This window comes from Drosophila elegans, unplaced genomic scaffold, assembly GCF_018152505.1.
Source record: "Drosophila elegans isolate 14027-0461.03 unplaced genomic scaffold, ASM1815250v1 contig_149, whole genome shotgun sequence".
NCBI lineage: Eukaryota > Metazoa > Arthropoda > Insecta > Diptera > Drosophilidae > Drosophila > Drosophila elegans.
Window position 1 is genome coordinate 19,995,866 of NW_024545513.1, and position 14,765 is coordinate 20,010,630.

Genomic DNA, 14,765 nt, shown 5'->3' on the forward strand with positions numbered 1-14,765 from the left:
TAGAAAACGTGCACATGCCAATTACAAGATTTATAATAAATAGCTTGAAATGCAGTTATAAAAAAAAGCTTGAAATGCATTTGCTTTGAATAAAATAATTTTTATTTTAAATTTCACCTATAGCGTATAGTAATTTTCTTTTACCTTTTGCAATCACAGTAAACCATTTTCCCCTGTTTTCCAAAAGAAGAGGGCGTACGAAATCATTGCATACTTTGAGGCAGACACTCGAAATGCAATTTCAGCCACGCCCACTCCCCAAGGTGATGTAAAATGGGCTAAAAAGGCAGTGAAAAGGCCACCGCACAATGCACAAACGAAGCTGCCGAATATAATTAAATATTTTATCGCATAAAAGTGCCAAAAATGAAACGACAACAAGAAAATGAGCAGCCGGCATGCGTTTTTCCTTCTGGCTCTTCTGACCATTGTGCTTTGAATGCACGACAAAAGAAAAGGGGTTTTGAATTTAACTATGTAAACTTTCTAAAAATATACTATAAATAAGGAATGTGGCATTAAAATGCTTTTATACTTTTATGAATGCTTGAGTCTCAAGTCTAAAAAGTCGCCCAAAAATATAGATATTAATATTTGTATGTTTTAGTTAGGCCTTAAATGTTATATTAGAAGTAGAAAATTCCCAAAATTCTTTTCAGTGCTCTTGCTTATATATATTTGAGTGGTGCACAGGTAACCCCTTCACTTAACCCCCTTTGGTGCTCTTCTAATTCTGTAAGCTGACATTGTTTTGGCAGAAGAAAGATGGGTGATGTGGGGGGATTTGGTGGAACACATGTTCCCCGCAAACAATAAACCCGCAGCTCAGCTGCTCCCTCTTTTCGACCACTGCATTTCTTGGGTCTCTTTTAGATGAAATCTTTTGGTCAACAACAACATCAGTGGGCCATTGTTCTCGCCTTCCATGTTGTAGTGGCTGCTTTTTTCGACAATTTCCATATGAATTTTAATTATAATTTTTCTATGCTCATTTTCATGAAAACAATCAAAAATGACTTTTGTGCTGGCCTTTCCAAAACAAAAATGAGGTAAGTTGGGGGGCTAAGGGCTCGAGTTTGGCCCGTTGCAAATTGTCACTGGCATTTATTTGGCCGCCAGGCATTTGAAAATAGTGAAAATGGGGAAAAGGAACTACAAACGCGAAGGCTTTGTTTTTTGAAAATATTTGAGGTAAAACACTCATATGAATACACTTTCACAAATGTAATCTTCTTAAAGCTGATGAATAATAGTTTCTAGTTCCATAATACAAATGTTTTAAATCAATGATAAAATTCAGCATTAAAAACATTTTATAATATATTTCTTAAGGAATTCGAAACAATCGAACTATTTTCCAAATACATTTTTAATATAATTAAAATTTGAAATAAATAATTATTCTTGTCAACTTTAGTTTAATAAGGTTTATTTATCAAGGCTTAGTAATAAGCGCTTTACAATAAAAGTACAGCAATAAATTTGAAAATGAAAATTAACCAATTAATTTAGAAAAAAACAAAAGAATTTAAAGATATGTTTTTTTATCAATGAACATTTACTCTTGACTTTTTATTAAAATATCTTCAAGTAATTTGTTTCTGCACTTGATTCATTTCAATTAATATCCAAATATTCCATATATCCTAATAGAATAAATCTTACAAATAGGGCAATAAGTGGCAGAAGGGGATGGAGAGTGAGCAAATTATATTTGAGGATAAAAAGTAACACAAAAGCAACACGGCGACATAAACAAGTTAACAGAGCGAGGAGTTGTTGGCTTTTGTAGTTGGCAGTTTGGCACGTTAGCGCTGCCAGCTTCCGTTTCCTGCCGTGGCCAAAAAACAATCCACCCATATGACAACTGTCGCTGTGCCCCCGCCTTAACCCCCGACCCCTGACCCCTGACCCCTGACCCTTAACCCCTAACGCTTAACCCCTGTCACTGGCCATGCATACAGCATAGTCATAGTTTTTGAATATGCCGCGAGGTGGCGCACCTGTTCCATCTCCGCTTTTGTACAGATTTTCAAAAACGGCAAAAAAAAAAAAAAAAAAAAGGCACACGGAGAAAAACTGAAAACCCACACAGTCCGGAAACTGTCATTATGCATTCTGATGACATTTTCGCCGCTGTCTCTCTTTTGTGCAAAATTATTTTTGCAGTCGGCTAATTAAGAGACACTTAAATCCATGGGATGAGTGGGTAACAAGTTTTTACCTGTATACCGAAGCATATGTCGTCTTTATTATCATCGATAAAAGTTTGCTGCCCAACTGGATTATACACATATATATGAAGGAGTTGCACAGACCGAGGCTAAAAAGTAATTTCGTAAACATTTGTCAGCTCATTAACAATTCAATTTGCTGCATAAACGACCTAAACATACAAATAAAATGGGGGTTTTTGGTGACCCCGAACAAAATAGTTGCGCACTCGGATGCAGACTGACCACACATGAAAAGCAGTAAATATTCAATTAACGGCACAGGGCAAAACTAATGTGAAAACGGAACCCTTTGGGCTCGCCCCCCGCCCACTTGACCTTGACCAGACACAGAGTTCACTGCCCAACCCTTTGTGCCTGGCACTTGAAAGCGGAACCCTCACTCCAGAAATGGGGTCACTCTAGTTCTGATCCCCTTACTTATTTTTATACCATTTCTGGGGGCTTGGTAATCAAAGGGAAAGTCTTATAAAATATTCAAACTCAATATTATGCTACTTTGAGGCTCTTAAGCCAAGTTTTAGTAGTTAGCTAACATATAATTGAAGATTTTAGTTCCTTAAGTTGTAATTTATATGAAATGGTTGCAAATATTTCATAATATTTCTGTGCTTGTTTTAAATTAAAAACTTTAGATTCGAATATTTGTCTCATTGATTTCCATTTATAATTTTCACTTTCGCTTAATCAGAAGAGCATAGAAAACGTCGGATTTATAATGCAAATTTTGCATGGGTTGTTGTTTTTTTGTGATTTTCCTTCTATTTGGGCAGCCAGCACTTTGATTTGTCGGGTCGGGTCATGTTCTCATCAAACCCCCACCCATCGTAGTTACCCCTTTTCAAATCCTGGGCCATAACTGCGGGCATTTTTCTAATTACAGAGAAAGCTGCGCAGGAAACTGCTTTGAACCCATTTTGGCACAGGGCACACGAGGAGAGCCCAAATAATTATGAATTGTGTTTTATTTTAAATATTTGCTAAGCTACCAAAAAGGAACATTGCCAGGATGATGCCGGTCAGCCTTCTCCATCTCCTTAGCCACCGGACTACGATATTTATCCCCGTTTCACGTTTTCGTCTCCTGTTTGTTCCCGGCCTTTTGGCCAGGATCTGGGATCTCTGATCGTCGGTGGCGACGTCGCTCCACCCAACGCCTCACAAATGGAGTGAGCAGGCGGGTATCCACTCCGTCCAGATCCGATTCCCGGAGCAGCAGACTCGTGACCAGGGCCACGATAATGGTGGTCAGCGCTCCGAAGAGCGTGAAGTAGAGATACGAGATGCGGTACAGCTGGAACGGAGCACTTGGGCTGGAACTGATCGAAAACTTGTAGACTTTAGAATCGATTTGGTTTCAAAATGTAGAAGCAATTGGTTGAAAAAGAGTGATATTAAGAAAACTACGCGAATTCTTGAGCATTTTAAGGTGTTTCTTAAGTATATAGATAGTGTAATAAGAAAGATATTCAGAAAAGGAAATATAAAGTTTTAAGGGATTATTCATAAAAATAATATAACAAAACTACGTCAACGCCCAAGATCTACTTTCTAGCAAATAGTTTTAGATCCGATTCGGTACACAAATTTAGATTAAATACATAAATTTCCTAAAATTTTTAGTTGACTAAAAAGGTGTTCATTTTCCTCTTAAACTGACGAATTTTTGATTGCATATTTAGAAGAAACAAGCTTTTTCTCACCTGACGTCTCCATCGAACGCCAGAGTGGCGAACTCCCGCGGCTCTCCGGCGAACGTGTAATTGCAGCCCATTGTGGAGTATGGCTTCCTCTTGTAAACCAGATCCCCGGTGACCAGATCCCGCTGGGCACTAACGCACATCCAGGCCATAACCACCAGTGAACTGAATCCGCCGAGCAGTGCTCCCTTGGAATTAACCCATGGCAGCATAACGCCGGCGGTGAAAATTCCCAGAAGCGGTCCATTGGCCACCGACGAAAGGGTGATGGTCAGTTGCAGCACTGCCCCCAGTTTCTCGACGGCAAAGACGAGCGCTACGAAAATAACGCCAAATACCACGACCACACTGCGCATCACAAAAGCGGTTTGGGCCTCGCTCAGTGAAGTCTTGCGAAAGGTCTTCACAAAATCCTCCAGAACCACAGCCGAAAGTGAGTTCAATCCCGTCGATAGCGATGACAGGGCGGCACTGAAGACGCCGGCCACAAAAACTCCAGGTAATCCCGGATACGCGCCGAATGTATCCATCACCAGAAGCGGCAAAAGTTGATCGTTTCTCTGGGCCAATTTGGTTTCCAGGGGATCACACTGCGCATAGGTGGCATAGATTAGAAGCCCCGTATAGCCACATATCATGAGGAAGGCCAAAACGCCGGCTATGAAGGTCCAAATGGCAATCCGGGCATCTCGCAATGTTGGCAACGATAAATATCTCTGGATCATGTTCTGACTGATCGCATTCGACTTGAGCCAATGCGCTACACCGCCCAAAACCAGGGAGTAGAACGTATATCTCTCAGTCAGGTCCGCACTGAAGTTGGGTCTCTCCAAACGCGCCGTTTCCTGGGCCCTCTGCCAAACAACTGCGGGTCCTCCGATGTCCACGGTTCCCTTGATCAGAACCAGCGCCATCGCTCCGAACATGATGATGGTCTGGATGACATCCGTCCAAACCACCGCCTTCAGACCTCCAATGCAGGTGTAGAATATGCAAACCACACAAACGATGGGCGTCACTATGTGGATATTCACTCCGGTGGCCTGATTGAAAGCTATAGCCGGCACATAGATCACTATCGGCAGCCAAAGGAGCTGGGGGGAAACAAATATATATATATGTGATGCTTTGCATTATTTCTCAGTTTCTAAAAGAAAATTAAATAACTTAGAAAGTAGCATATAGAATGTTTACTAAAGTCCCCAAGGCTCAGAAATCTCTTTTTCCAATTTTCTAAATTTTAAATTTAAATTTAAATCAAATTTTAATATAATAAAAAATATTTAAGTCAAATACTAACTATTTTAAATTAGTTGAAATATTTAAATATTAAATTAAACAATTAAATATGCATTGTTAATAATACTATGATTTAAAATCTAATTTAAATATAACTTATACAATTTTGAATTCAATAGTCAGATATTTATATTTACTATATAATTTTCTCATCAGTGTAGTATTTAGAAATTTGTTTTCAAAATAAATGAACAACAAATTTCCCCGTAGTGGTTAATCACACAATCAGATGTTTCTTAACAAATATATCTTTAAACGTATAAATATTTTAAAACTTTAATACAACTGCCTTGGAATTATCTTAGGTATAGTCTCCATTATTAACATAAAAGTAAACTCACCGATGCCACAATGAACATAACCGAGCCAAAGAGCCTCAAACTTCGATTATAACGCTGTTCCAAGTACTGTAAATAAAATTTAAAATTGTTATAATCAAGACAAATTAAACAGCTTAATTAAAAGCCCACCTTATAGGTGGATATCAAATTGAGTTCGTGAAAGACCGGCAAGAAGAAGTAGTACATGCAAAATCCCATCAGAACCAGCGATCCCATAATGTACATGTACTGAGCACCATAAAGATAAACCTCCGTGGGAGTGCCCAAAAGCGTGATTCCAGATATGAAGCTGGAAGAAAAAATGTATCATTTGGTCAAATATTGTACACAAATTAAAGTACGAAAATAAAGGATGATCCTGCTTCGATATATAAAATTAGCCCTTACAAAATTTATAAGAATAAAGTTTGCTTTCAAACCAAATTCTTGCAGATTACTCGTTAAGTTGGGCCGCATTGCATGCAATTTCTTTCTGTGTACAACTACCTTGACCTTCGCAAAAAGCCTCAAACATTCAGCATCTGTGGGAGATCAAAGTGCGTTTTATACAATTCAATTAGCACCAATGTCGTCGCAATTCCCTGGCGGGCAAGTCAAGTTTCGCCACATATTCTTAGTCGTAGGGGATTTGGAATCGGGAAAGCGGAAAGTGGATAGTCGAAAGTGGAATTGTAGTCGCCAATTGAGCGTCGCCAATTTGAATGCCCTCATATGCGGGTAGCTCGGTTCGTCCGCGAACGTGGAAGCCAATTATTAATTATGAAACAATTTGATTTGGTGCGTTGATAGGAGCAAGCTGTAAACTGTACGAACTATGCTAAAAATACGCGACCGACAATAACGAGTCGAAACTGGAGCAAACTGCGACCTACACTCTGTCGTCGTTTTAATGGCTGGTTGGGATCTACAGATGAGCTCTCCAGTTCGAGGAAAAACATTTTTTTTCATTCCGGGGAACTTGATTTAATTCTTTCTTAATTCTTATCTCTGGCCCATAAAGTACTTAACAAAGAGAAGGGGTTTCCCATTTGGATTATATAATATATTAAGCAAGTGCTTTAATTTAAATGGAAATTCTTTCTTATTGAGTTGGCTTATATCCCCATTAAGTTTGTTATGAATAGATATATGAAGCTGTTAGTCATTTCCATAAACTCACTTTTTTAAAAAATATATTTAGGGTTTATAATTTTTTAAAATGTATAATATAAGTATTGATAACAAATATCATAACAATCAAATAACGTATACTGAGCACAACAAAATCATAGGTTATTATTATTACAAAGACTTTTTTTCACATTTTTATTTTATTTAGATATTATAATTACTTATCTTTTATAACTATAATTTTTTGTTTTTATGCTTTATCTTTGAATGAAATTTGACGGACAACCAGGATTTTAAAGAAAAATTGGGAAAATGACTTTGCAAATATTGGTTGCAACATATAAAAATGGATTTTGGGTAGACCTGTATTTTAGGCAAAACTTCGATTGCCTCGCAACTTTATTTACTTTCCTTACAAAGTGATTTTAAAACTTCTACAATTTTTTAGGTACTATTTTTGGCTGGAACTCACCTGGATATCAGTGACATGGTGATGGGGAAGATCTTCATCTGCCTGCCGCCCACCAAATAGGAGGCAGCACTACTGGCCGCCTCCTCGGAGCCATGCGTTTTCTGTTTCCTGGACTCCCTTCGCAACTGCAGGCAGAAATATATCCCGATCACGGCGCATATGGCCAACATCAGGCAGAAGACCAGATAGTCCTGCCAGCCGAAGCTCTGCAGACTGGCTCTCAGCTCCTCCACGTGCATTTTCGCGGCACTTTTCCGGCACTCGGCTGGGCAACACACAGACAAAAAAAATGAAAGCAAAGAAAAGCGCACCGATCGCACCGCTCGGAGGCACGCATCAGAGGTGACTGGTGGGTTTTGGCTCGGATTTCAGCTTTCAGATTCCAGATCTCGGTGAGATGGAAGTGCAATTGTGCTGATGCCGCACACACCGCCAAACACCACCGACTATTATTGTTTTATATTTTTATTAATGATATTATGACACACTACACTCAAACACACACACACACACACTTTTCGCTTGGCGACTGCGGCGGCAACTAACTTTTGCCTGGATGTGGAGCAACAGCTGACTGGCCGGCGGACCAGCTGACTTGAGACCCCTGCGCCACTGCACCACTGCACCACCAACAAAGCCCGTCGAAACCCCTGAAAAGCACCACCCAATCGGCTAATTGAGTCGGTGGCTGTGTAGCAAATTGAGTTGCCAGCAGGGCACTTAAGCCAACGCGTTGTCTTTGCCTTGGAAAATCCACAGATCGAGCAATTTCGAGAGCAAATTGGGTACACCAAAAGAAATATATACACAATATTTAAATAAATTTCATAAACAAACATATACCCAAAAATTGTTTTAAAAATAAATCACGTTTGCAGAGGTGTTAAAGTATGCAGTGAAAAAAGGAACTCTGTACTTATTAAAAAGAATAAATAGTATAATGTGAAATAAAAGTATAATTATTTGCATTATATTATATTCTTATGATATATTCAAGATATATTTCTCATAATCGCTTTCATTTCTTTTGCTTGCTGCTTCGAACTTTTCAAAAATTCGAATTACATTTTCGTTATATTTGCTTTTTTTTAATAATGCACCATTTCTTTATTGTTGTTTCATGTCTGTTTAAGACTTACATGCGCTGTTTCTCAAGAGTGCTTTACGTTCTTTAAAGATTGTTGATTTTACTTGATTCTTAAATAGCGAATATTTGTCTTTAAATTACTTGATAGTAAATTTTTTTTGCTTATAATTATCTTGTCATTCTTTTTATTTTTACCATTAGTTATTTTTGGCTTTCCTTTAAATGTACTACAGTCATAAAAAAAAACTATCCAAATGTTTTTCTGTGTAAGAGGAATGGGGTGCGACTGTGTAAATTAACTTGATTAGATTTAGCCGGCAATTTGTGACCGTCCCTCTTGCGCCGCACTCCAGTTTTCTCTAAAAACGATCAGCACTTGAATTGCGGACTCGGATTTGCTTTTGTATTGGCTGCGGGTGTCAAACGAAGCAAAGACAATAAGATTTAAAAGAAGAAAGGGAATCACAAGAGGTCTTTCTTAAGCAATGATCATAAAACAACGAATTAAACTTGTCTCTATTGTAGAGCAAAAATTGTTATGCTTAAAAAAGCTATGAACTCAGATCCACTCACCTCCTTCTTCTTCATTTTGTACCTAAAAATATATAGAAAGCAATTGACTTTCAAACCTGTACTAGATATTTTATTTATTTATTTCCAAAAAAAAAAAGTGATATTTAACTGCAGAGCTGCTAAAAACGATTTAGTAGCCAGAGCTACCAAAAATCGTCCGAAAATTAAGCCTGAAGATCTTCCGGCCAAACACTGTTGGCATTTCCACCACCGGAACTATAGCCTGAAAATAAAATAGACATAAGACAAATACAAATTAAGTTATGTAAATACCTACCAGGACTAGATCCACTCAGGGCCAGTATAGAACTCGTTAGCTCCTTGATAACTCGCTCCATTTCCCCAAATTTTGCCAAATCATCCGAAGAGGGAGCAGCCCAACAATTCTGACCCATAAATAGGACCAGAGTGAGCGCCAGAAAAACAAAAACTGAGTATTCCATTGCGTAGATTGTCAACCAACTGTGCTACGGTTTTTGGTGGACCCACCTGTTTTATAGACCCTCTCTTATCAAGATTCATTCATGGTCGATTACTGGATTTTAGTGCTTCGCTTTGATCTGCTTCAATGCTTGTGAAATGACCCAAAACTTGCAGGTATGTAACCGATTTTAATCTTGGTTTAATTCGTAGAACCACATTGAGGTTAGATTCTACAAAGCTCGCAAATATTTAATGGCGTCACCAAAACACATTATTAGAACTTTCTGACTTTGCCAAATATAAATTAAATTGTTTTAATGATTTTTGCGGGTTTTTGGCAGTTTTTTGTTTGAACGTATCCAAAATAAATCGCTTAGCCAAAAGTCTGGCTTTTAACTTTATTTATGGAGATTTGGAGCCAGAAAAATGTCCAAAAATAATTTAATCACAGAAAATGGCCAATTTTAAAGGTTTTCCACAACAGAATCGGGGTATTCCAACTATTAAAAGGAGGGAGATTTTATATATTTTTGGCTTCTTTTCTCTAGCTAAAAAATTTGATGCAAAATGCAGATGCCTGGAAGCTTCAGGTTTCAGCTTCAGCTGTGGCAAAAAGCGTCTGCACTTCAGCGGCAATCGAAGCATAAAATGAGCAGCAAGTGCCACTACACATCTGTAGACACTCACACACTGAAATGCACTGGCACCCACACACACACACTCCAGCACACACATACAGATCAGAATCAAAAATTGTGTGCGTTTTGCACCTTGAAAATGCGTTGCAGTGGGTACCCAGTGAATTTTTATTCACGCCACTCGCCAAATGAATACTGCAAATACTAGGAATGCGCTACCTTTATTATTTAAATCATATTAAAATATGTTTTAAAAAATATATTTCTTGGCTACCTAGAAACTCCTAGGAAGTTAAATATTGGTAGGTCGGCTTAACAAAAGTGAGTAAGCTTAACGTTAATTTAAATATCATTTTATATATGTGTATTTAGCTGTAAAATGATGAAATTTTTAATTCATATTTCGTATTAGAATTGTGTCATTGCAATAAATGCGAAATTATATTTTATAGGACGTTGTATTCCTAAGCAGGCAAAAAAAAATTTTTTATTTTAATGGATTGACTTATAATATTTTTTTTTACTAAGTTTCGCAAAGCGCCATTTAAGTTCGTCTATTGCTTTGCGAATTGTATGCGTGGGTGCTTTTGAACATATCTTTTTTTTTGATTTCGCTGACTGATTTTTCTCTCATTTTTATATATATTTATATATATATATAATTTTTGCGCTGCAGCGTCAACGGCAAATTAATTAATTCCAGTGGAGCAATTTTTCAAGAAAAAGCCCTTTTTCCGCTCACATATGTGTGTGCTAATATATATATATATATATATATATATATATATCCGTCCCCCACTTTTGATGGGCCACTCAAAACCGTTTCGCAGGTGTTGTAATATTATTTGGAATTATGTTGGAATTTCTTGTTTTCTTTGCCCCGTGTGCGAGTGTTTTTCCTCTTTTTTTTCGTCCCTGATGCTCGGGAAATGCCATGAAAATTATTTGCCTTTTAATTTTGTTTCAAGTTGCATATGTGTCTCTGCAGGTGTGTGTGTGTGTGGTTCGTTGTTTATAGCTAACTTTACAGTTGAGAAAGCATTTGTTAAGTGGTTTTAATTAGTTGCCCCGACTTTCCCACACTCCATTTTTTCCTAAGCCTCTTTTGGGTGCGCTTGCGATTATGTATCCTGCTGCTATACACTAAATAGAAACAAATAATATATAGACGTTTTTTTCATTTTTGTAATGGTTAATTGCACACTTTTAGGCAGAGGACATTTCTGCTTAAATGCTAATAAAATTAAATGTAAAATAAGAAGCGTAAATTAAAAAAAATATATTTAGATTTGCGCCTATTTCTGTCCTTTATTAAATATATATGTTGATTTTAAATTATTAATCTGTAAAATCTGATCATCCTAATTTCTATATAATAATTTTAATCAAAAAAATGTTTAACTAAAAAAAAAATAGTATATTTACTAAATAAATTAAGATTGAAATCATTTAAAAGCCTAAATTAAAACAGTCTCTAAAAATGTTGACACGGGAAAAAATGTCTCCTCTGGAATCGAACTTAGAGCAATTTTATAGCAGAGAACCAACCCAGTACATTTCCGTTGAAACTTCCTAAGGCTGCAGCAATTATATCTGGAAACACTCCCTGCCGCAGTGACACTCTACATATGCAAATGTCCACTCGCACCCCGCCAAAGAACCCCCACTCACACAATCCCACCCCCTTTTTAGCGAGCCACTGTCATTCACACTTCGGTCATCATCAGTGGGAAAGGCATGTAATGGGTCCTGCCGTTTACAATATTTATCAAGTGCGCGAAACACACCCAAAAACTGGGATGGCGATTAGCCGCTAGAACTGTGGAACTGAAAGTGGAAAGTGGAAAGTGGAAGTGGAAGCGGGACTCATATATTATGGGCTTTGGCATCGTCATCGGGCCTATGCGTGGCCCCTAATTACATCGCATTGTCATAACAAAATTGAGCGCATTTGACACGCAATTGCCCCACAGTTGGACGGTGCACTGAGAGAAAAATATAAGGCTTTCCACCTAAATTCTCATTTTAGATTTCTTTGGTTTTTAAATTGAAGCTTCGCTATTCCAAATATCGATTCAAATTTTATTTTTATATCTAAAAATTAATAATGATTGTTTTTTTAAGATGATTTTATTTTTCTTCTTGACACAAATTAAAACTTTTTAAAAATAAGCAACAGCATTTTAAAGATTATAGGGTTTTACTTAATAAGCTAACGATACTTGAGAAATAATAAAAAAAAATACTTTTACTTATGTTAAAAAGTGTTTTTAATATTTCTGTGCACTTTGTATTTACTTTCAAGTTTTTGGTGAAAATTGTAATAATTATAACTGTAAATATATATTTTAAAGAAACAAAACACTTAATTGTGTTGACTTATTTTTTGTTACATTTTTAATTTGGGCAATTTCTATCAAGATTAAAAGCTGTAACATTTTTTTGCAAGTTATAAATTGATATTTAACATAGAAATAAAATGTTGAAATGAGTTTCATTTAAAGAAGGTTCCTATAATTTCAAATGGTATTTTCTCGCAGTTTTGGGCACGATGACATGTGAGAAATGCCACTGAGGTCGGCAGTCAGCACTCAGAAGTCAGGAGTCAGGAGTCAGGGGTCAGGGGTCAAAAAGTCGAAGGGACTGTTGCATCAGCCCAACTAGATAAGAATTAATTGTTCAATGGCACGCATTGCACTAAATATTTGAATATGTACACCCGTTATAGTTGGCTCTTCCCGTTAATCGGATAAAATTCATAATTATTGTTATTACTGTCATTTTTCTAATGACCCGCCCGCGCACCCAAATTGCGTGTACTTTTCTATTAAGATGAGCTATCAAACGCACTTTTCTGACTGCGCTTGACTTGTTTGTTTTATTCCGTTTCGTTTTGTTTTATTTGGTTTTTGTTTTAGGTTTTTTAGTCAGGTAGGAATCCCGATTGGGTGGGCTAATGTAACCATCCCTCGCATCTTCGATGGCCACGCAACGCACGCGTAAATTATGTAATTAAAATTCCGCACCTTAATTCGGGCAATTTATTACACGAGCTTTTGACTAATTGGATAACGATCTTTAACTATGTCCACTAAATACGGAGCTCTGTGTGTATTATAAAGGTCGGAAATGGGGGACGCTGATGTACTTATGAGTTCATAAGCGATTGCATTCGCCGATAGAGCTCGCGATTAATTGAATTTTTACCGGGAGTCGCTTTGAAGGTGTGTGGAATCCAGCCGAGTGATTAACTATATGGAAATTTTCGTAATGATGGGAGAACTAAGTAATTTGGAAGAGCTTTTCCTTTTCATTTGTCTAATAAATCAGTAAATTAATTAGGTGGATAAAAGTATTTTGAGAAGCAATAAGCCAATAAGAATACAAATTTTGGGAAGAGCGGGAGGGGAAGAGTAAAGACTTTTTGGCAAATAAAAACCAACAACACATTTTGAGCTAAATAATCTAATTTTAAAAATTATTAAAATAAAGACACAGATACTATTCAATTGAATTTCCATGACTATAAATCAAATTTTTTGCAATGCTCGTGGGTTATTTATTTAAGGAATTGACATACCAGAATTTAAAAACAAATAGATAAATTGCACAATTTCAGTAAAAGCCACGTTTTATAAGTCCATGGTTGGAAATCAATTAGGGACTGTTTCATTACTCGGTTTTAAAGTATCCGCAGTTGTAGGTCCACTGCCTGCACTTGATTCGGTGGATGCTGTTGATCCACTTGATCCATTATCCTGGGATGGAGGATTATTGCAAAACGGCAAATTGGGAAACAATTTGCAGACAGTGGGTGTCGAAAATGCGGAGAGCAACTGAAATATGTCAAAAATGAATACGAATTTATTAAATATATCTATTAATGGACTAACTGCCATTGAAGGTGTTTGGTAACTGAAGAAGATGGCCACAAAAAGTACCAGAACGGCTATGGAAATCTTCATTTTGGCTTGAAAGTATTCGAACTGACTTTAAAAAGCTATGAACTACGATATTTATATGAAAAATTTCTATACTCCATTCTCTGCCGATAAGAAAGTTAATGAAGTCGTGTTTTTAATACGAATCGTGAAATTCAAGCAAACTCTTACAATACAAACTTATCTATTTAATAGGTAAACTTTAAACGAAATACAATTTGTAACAAGAAAGGAAGCAAACTTCGGCCAGCCGAAATACATATACCTTTGCAGGTAATGCAAAAATGAATTATTCTTGAAAATAATAAAATTACGTACTACTTGCAATAGAAAGACAACTTTTGGGAAAGTTTCATGCAGATAACTTTAAAACTGAAAGACTAGTTTGCGTACAAACGGACGGACGGACAGTGATACTGATCAGGAATATATGTAATTTATAGGGTCGGAAATGTCTCCTTCACTGCGTTGCAAACTTCTGACTAATATTATAATACTCGCTGCAAGGGTATTCAATTTTAAATGGATTTTAGCAAAAACGAAGTAATATTTAAGGCAAGAAAGTATCTAAAATTTGTAAACATAGTAAAACGGGTAATAAATAAACCGAGGCTAACAATGTATTTAAGATAGTACATTTTTTTCACATAAAGACAAAATTCTTCACCAAAATGTATATATATTAATACTGGTAACGCAAGCCAAAGAGTTTGTACATTCTACCAAATGTCGTAAAATATTCTGTCTAGTTTTAATATTCTTTGATTTAGACATTTTTCACTGAAAAATTGATAATACCTTAAATTAAGAAATATTTTCATAGTGACAAAAAATGTGATATTTTATTTATATTCTATTCAATTTTACCAGGCAGCTGAAATTAAACATTTAAAGCGAAAAGTTCGATTAAAAACCGAGAATTCAAGAAAATGTCTCATAATGTTTTA

The 14,765-nt window shown here is 36.5% G+C and overlaps 3 protein-coding genes across 3 annotated transcripts; all 3 read right to left on the reverse strand.

Annotated features, from left to right (window-relative positions):
* Positions 1 to 3,181: 3,181 nt before the first annotated feature.
* On the reverse strand, positions 3,182 to 7,666 carry LOC108138595 (sodium-coupled monocarboxylate transporter 1). Its single transcript, XM_017260885.2, has 5 exons — positions 7,157 to 7,666; positions 5,704 to 5,863; positions 5,575 to 5,640; positions 3,938 to 5,028; positions 3,182 to 3,553 (listed from the first exon to the last, which is right to left on the reverse strand). The coding sequence occupies exons 1-5, from the start codon at positions 7,393 to 7,395 to the stop codon at positions 3,304 to 3,306; spliced, it is 1,806 nt and encodes a 601-aa protein (XP_017116374.1). The 5' UTR covers positions 7,396 to 7,666; the 3' UTR covers positions 3,182 to 3,303.
* Positions 7,667 to 8,859: 1,193 nt separating this feature from the next.
* Positions 8,860 to 9,267, reverse strand: LOC108138484. The gene is made up of 2 exons (XM_017260687.2): positions 9,094 to 9,267; positions 8,860 to 9,039 (listed from the first exon to the last, which is right to left on the reverse strand). The coding sequence occupies exons 1-2, from the start codon at positions 9,257 to 9,259 to the stop codon at positions 8,981 to 8,983; spliced, it is 225 nt and encodes a 74-aa protein (XP_017116176.1). The 5' UTR covers positions 9,260 to 9,267; the 3' UTR covers positions 8,860 to 8,980.
* Positions 9,268 to 13,381: 4,114 nt separating this feature from the next.
* LOC108138480 lies at positions 13,382 to 13,860 on the reverse strand. The gene is made up of 2 exons (XM_017260685.2): positions 13,771 to 13,860; positions 13,382 to 13,713 (listed from the first exon to the last, which is right to left on the reverse strand). Exons 1-2 carry the CDS (start codon positions 13,840 to 13,842, stop codon positions 13,531 to 13,533), a joined length of 255 nt encoding a protein of 84 aa, XP_017116174.1. The 5' UTR covers positions 13,843 to 13,860; the 3' UTR covers positions 13,382 to 13,530.
* Between the last annotated feature and the right edge of the window lie 905 nt (positions 13,861 to 14,765).

What these genes read in the sequence shown, in the direction of transcription:
- LOC108138595 (XM_017260885.2), bottom strand. Translation starts at nt 7,395, where the DNA reads ATGCACGTGGAGGAGCTGAGAGCCAGTCTGCAGAGCTTCGGCTGGCAG. An exon ending in TTATGTTCATTGTGGCATCG is followed by an intron (nt 5,029 to 5,574) that starts GTGAGTTTACTT and finishes GTTTCCCCCCAG; the next exon opens with CTCCTTTGGCTGCCGATAGT. An exon ending in GCGTTCGATGGAGACGTCAG is followed by an intron (nt 3,554 to 3,937) that starts GTGAGAAAAAGC and finishes GTTTTCGATCAG; the next exon opens with TTCCAGCCCAAGTGCTCCGT.
- LOC108138484 (XM_017260687.2), bottom strand. Translation starts at nt 9,259, where the DNA reads ATGGAATACTCAGTTTTTGTTTTTCTGGCGCTCACTCTGGTCCTATTT. An exon ending in CCTGAGTGGATCTAGTCCTG is followed by an intron (nt 9,040 to 9,093) that starts GTAGGTATTTAC and finishes TTTTATTTTCAG; the next exon opens with GCTATAGTTCCGGTGGTGGA.
- LOC108138480 (XM_017260685.2), bottom strand. Translation starts at nt 13,842, where the DNA reads ATGAAGATTTCCATAGCCGTTCTGGTACTTTTTGTGGCCATCTTCTTC. An exon ending in ACCAAACACCTTCAATGGCA is followed by an intron (nt 13,714 to 13,770) that starts GTTAGTCCATTA and finishes GACATATTTCAG; the next exon opens with TTGCTCTCCGCATTTTCGAC.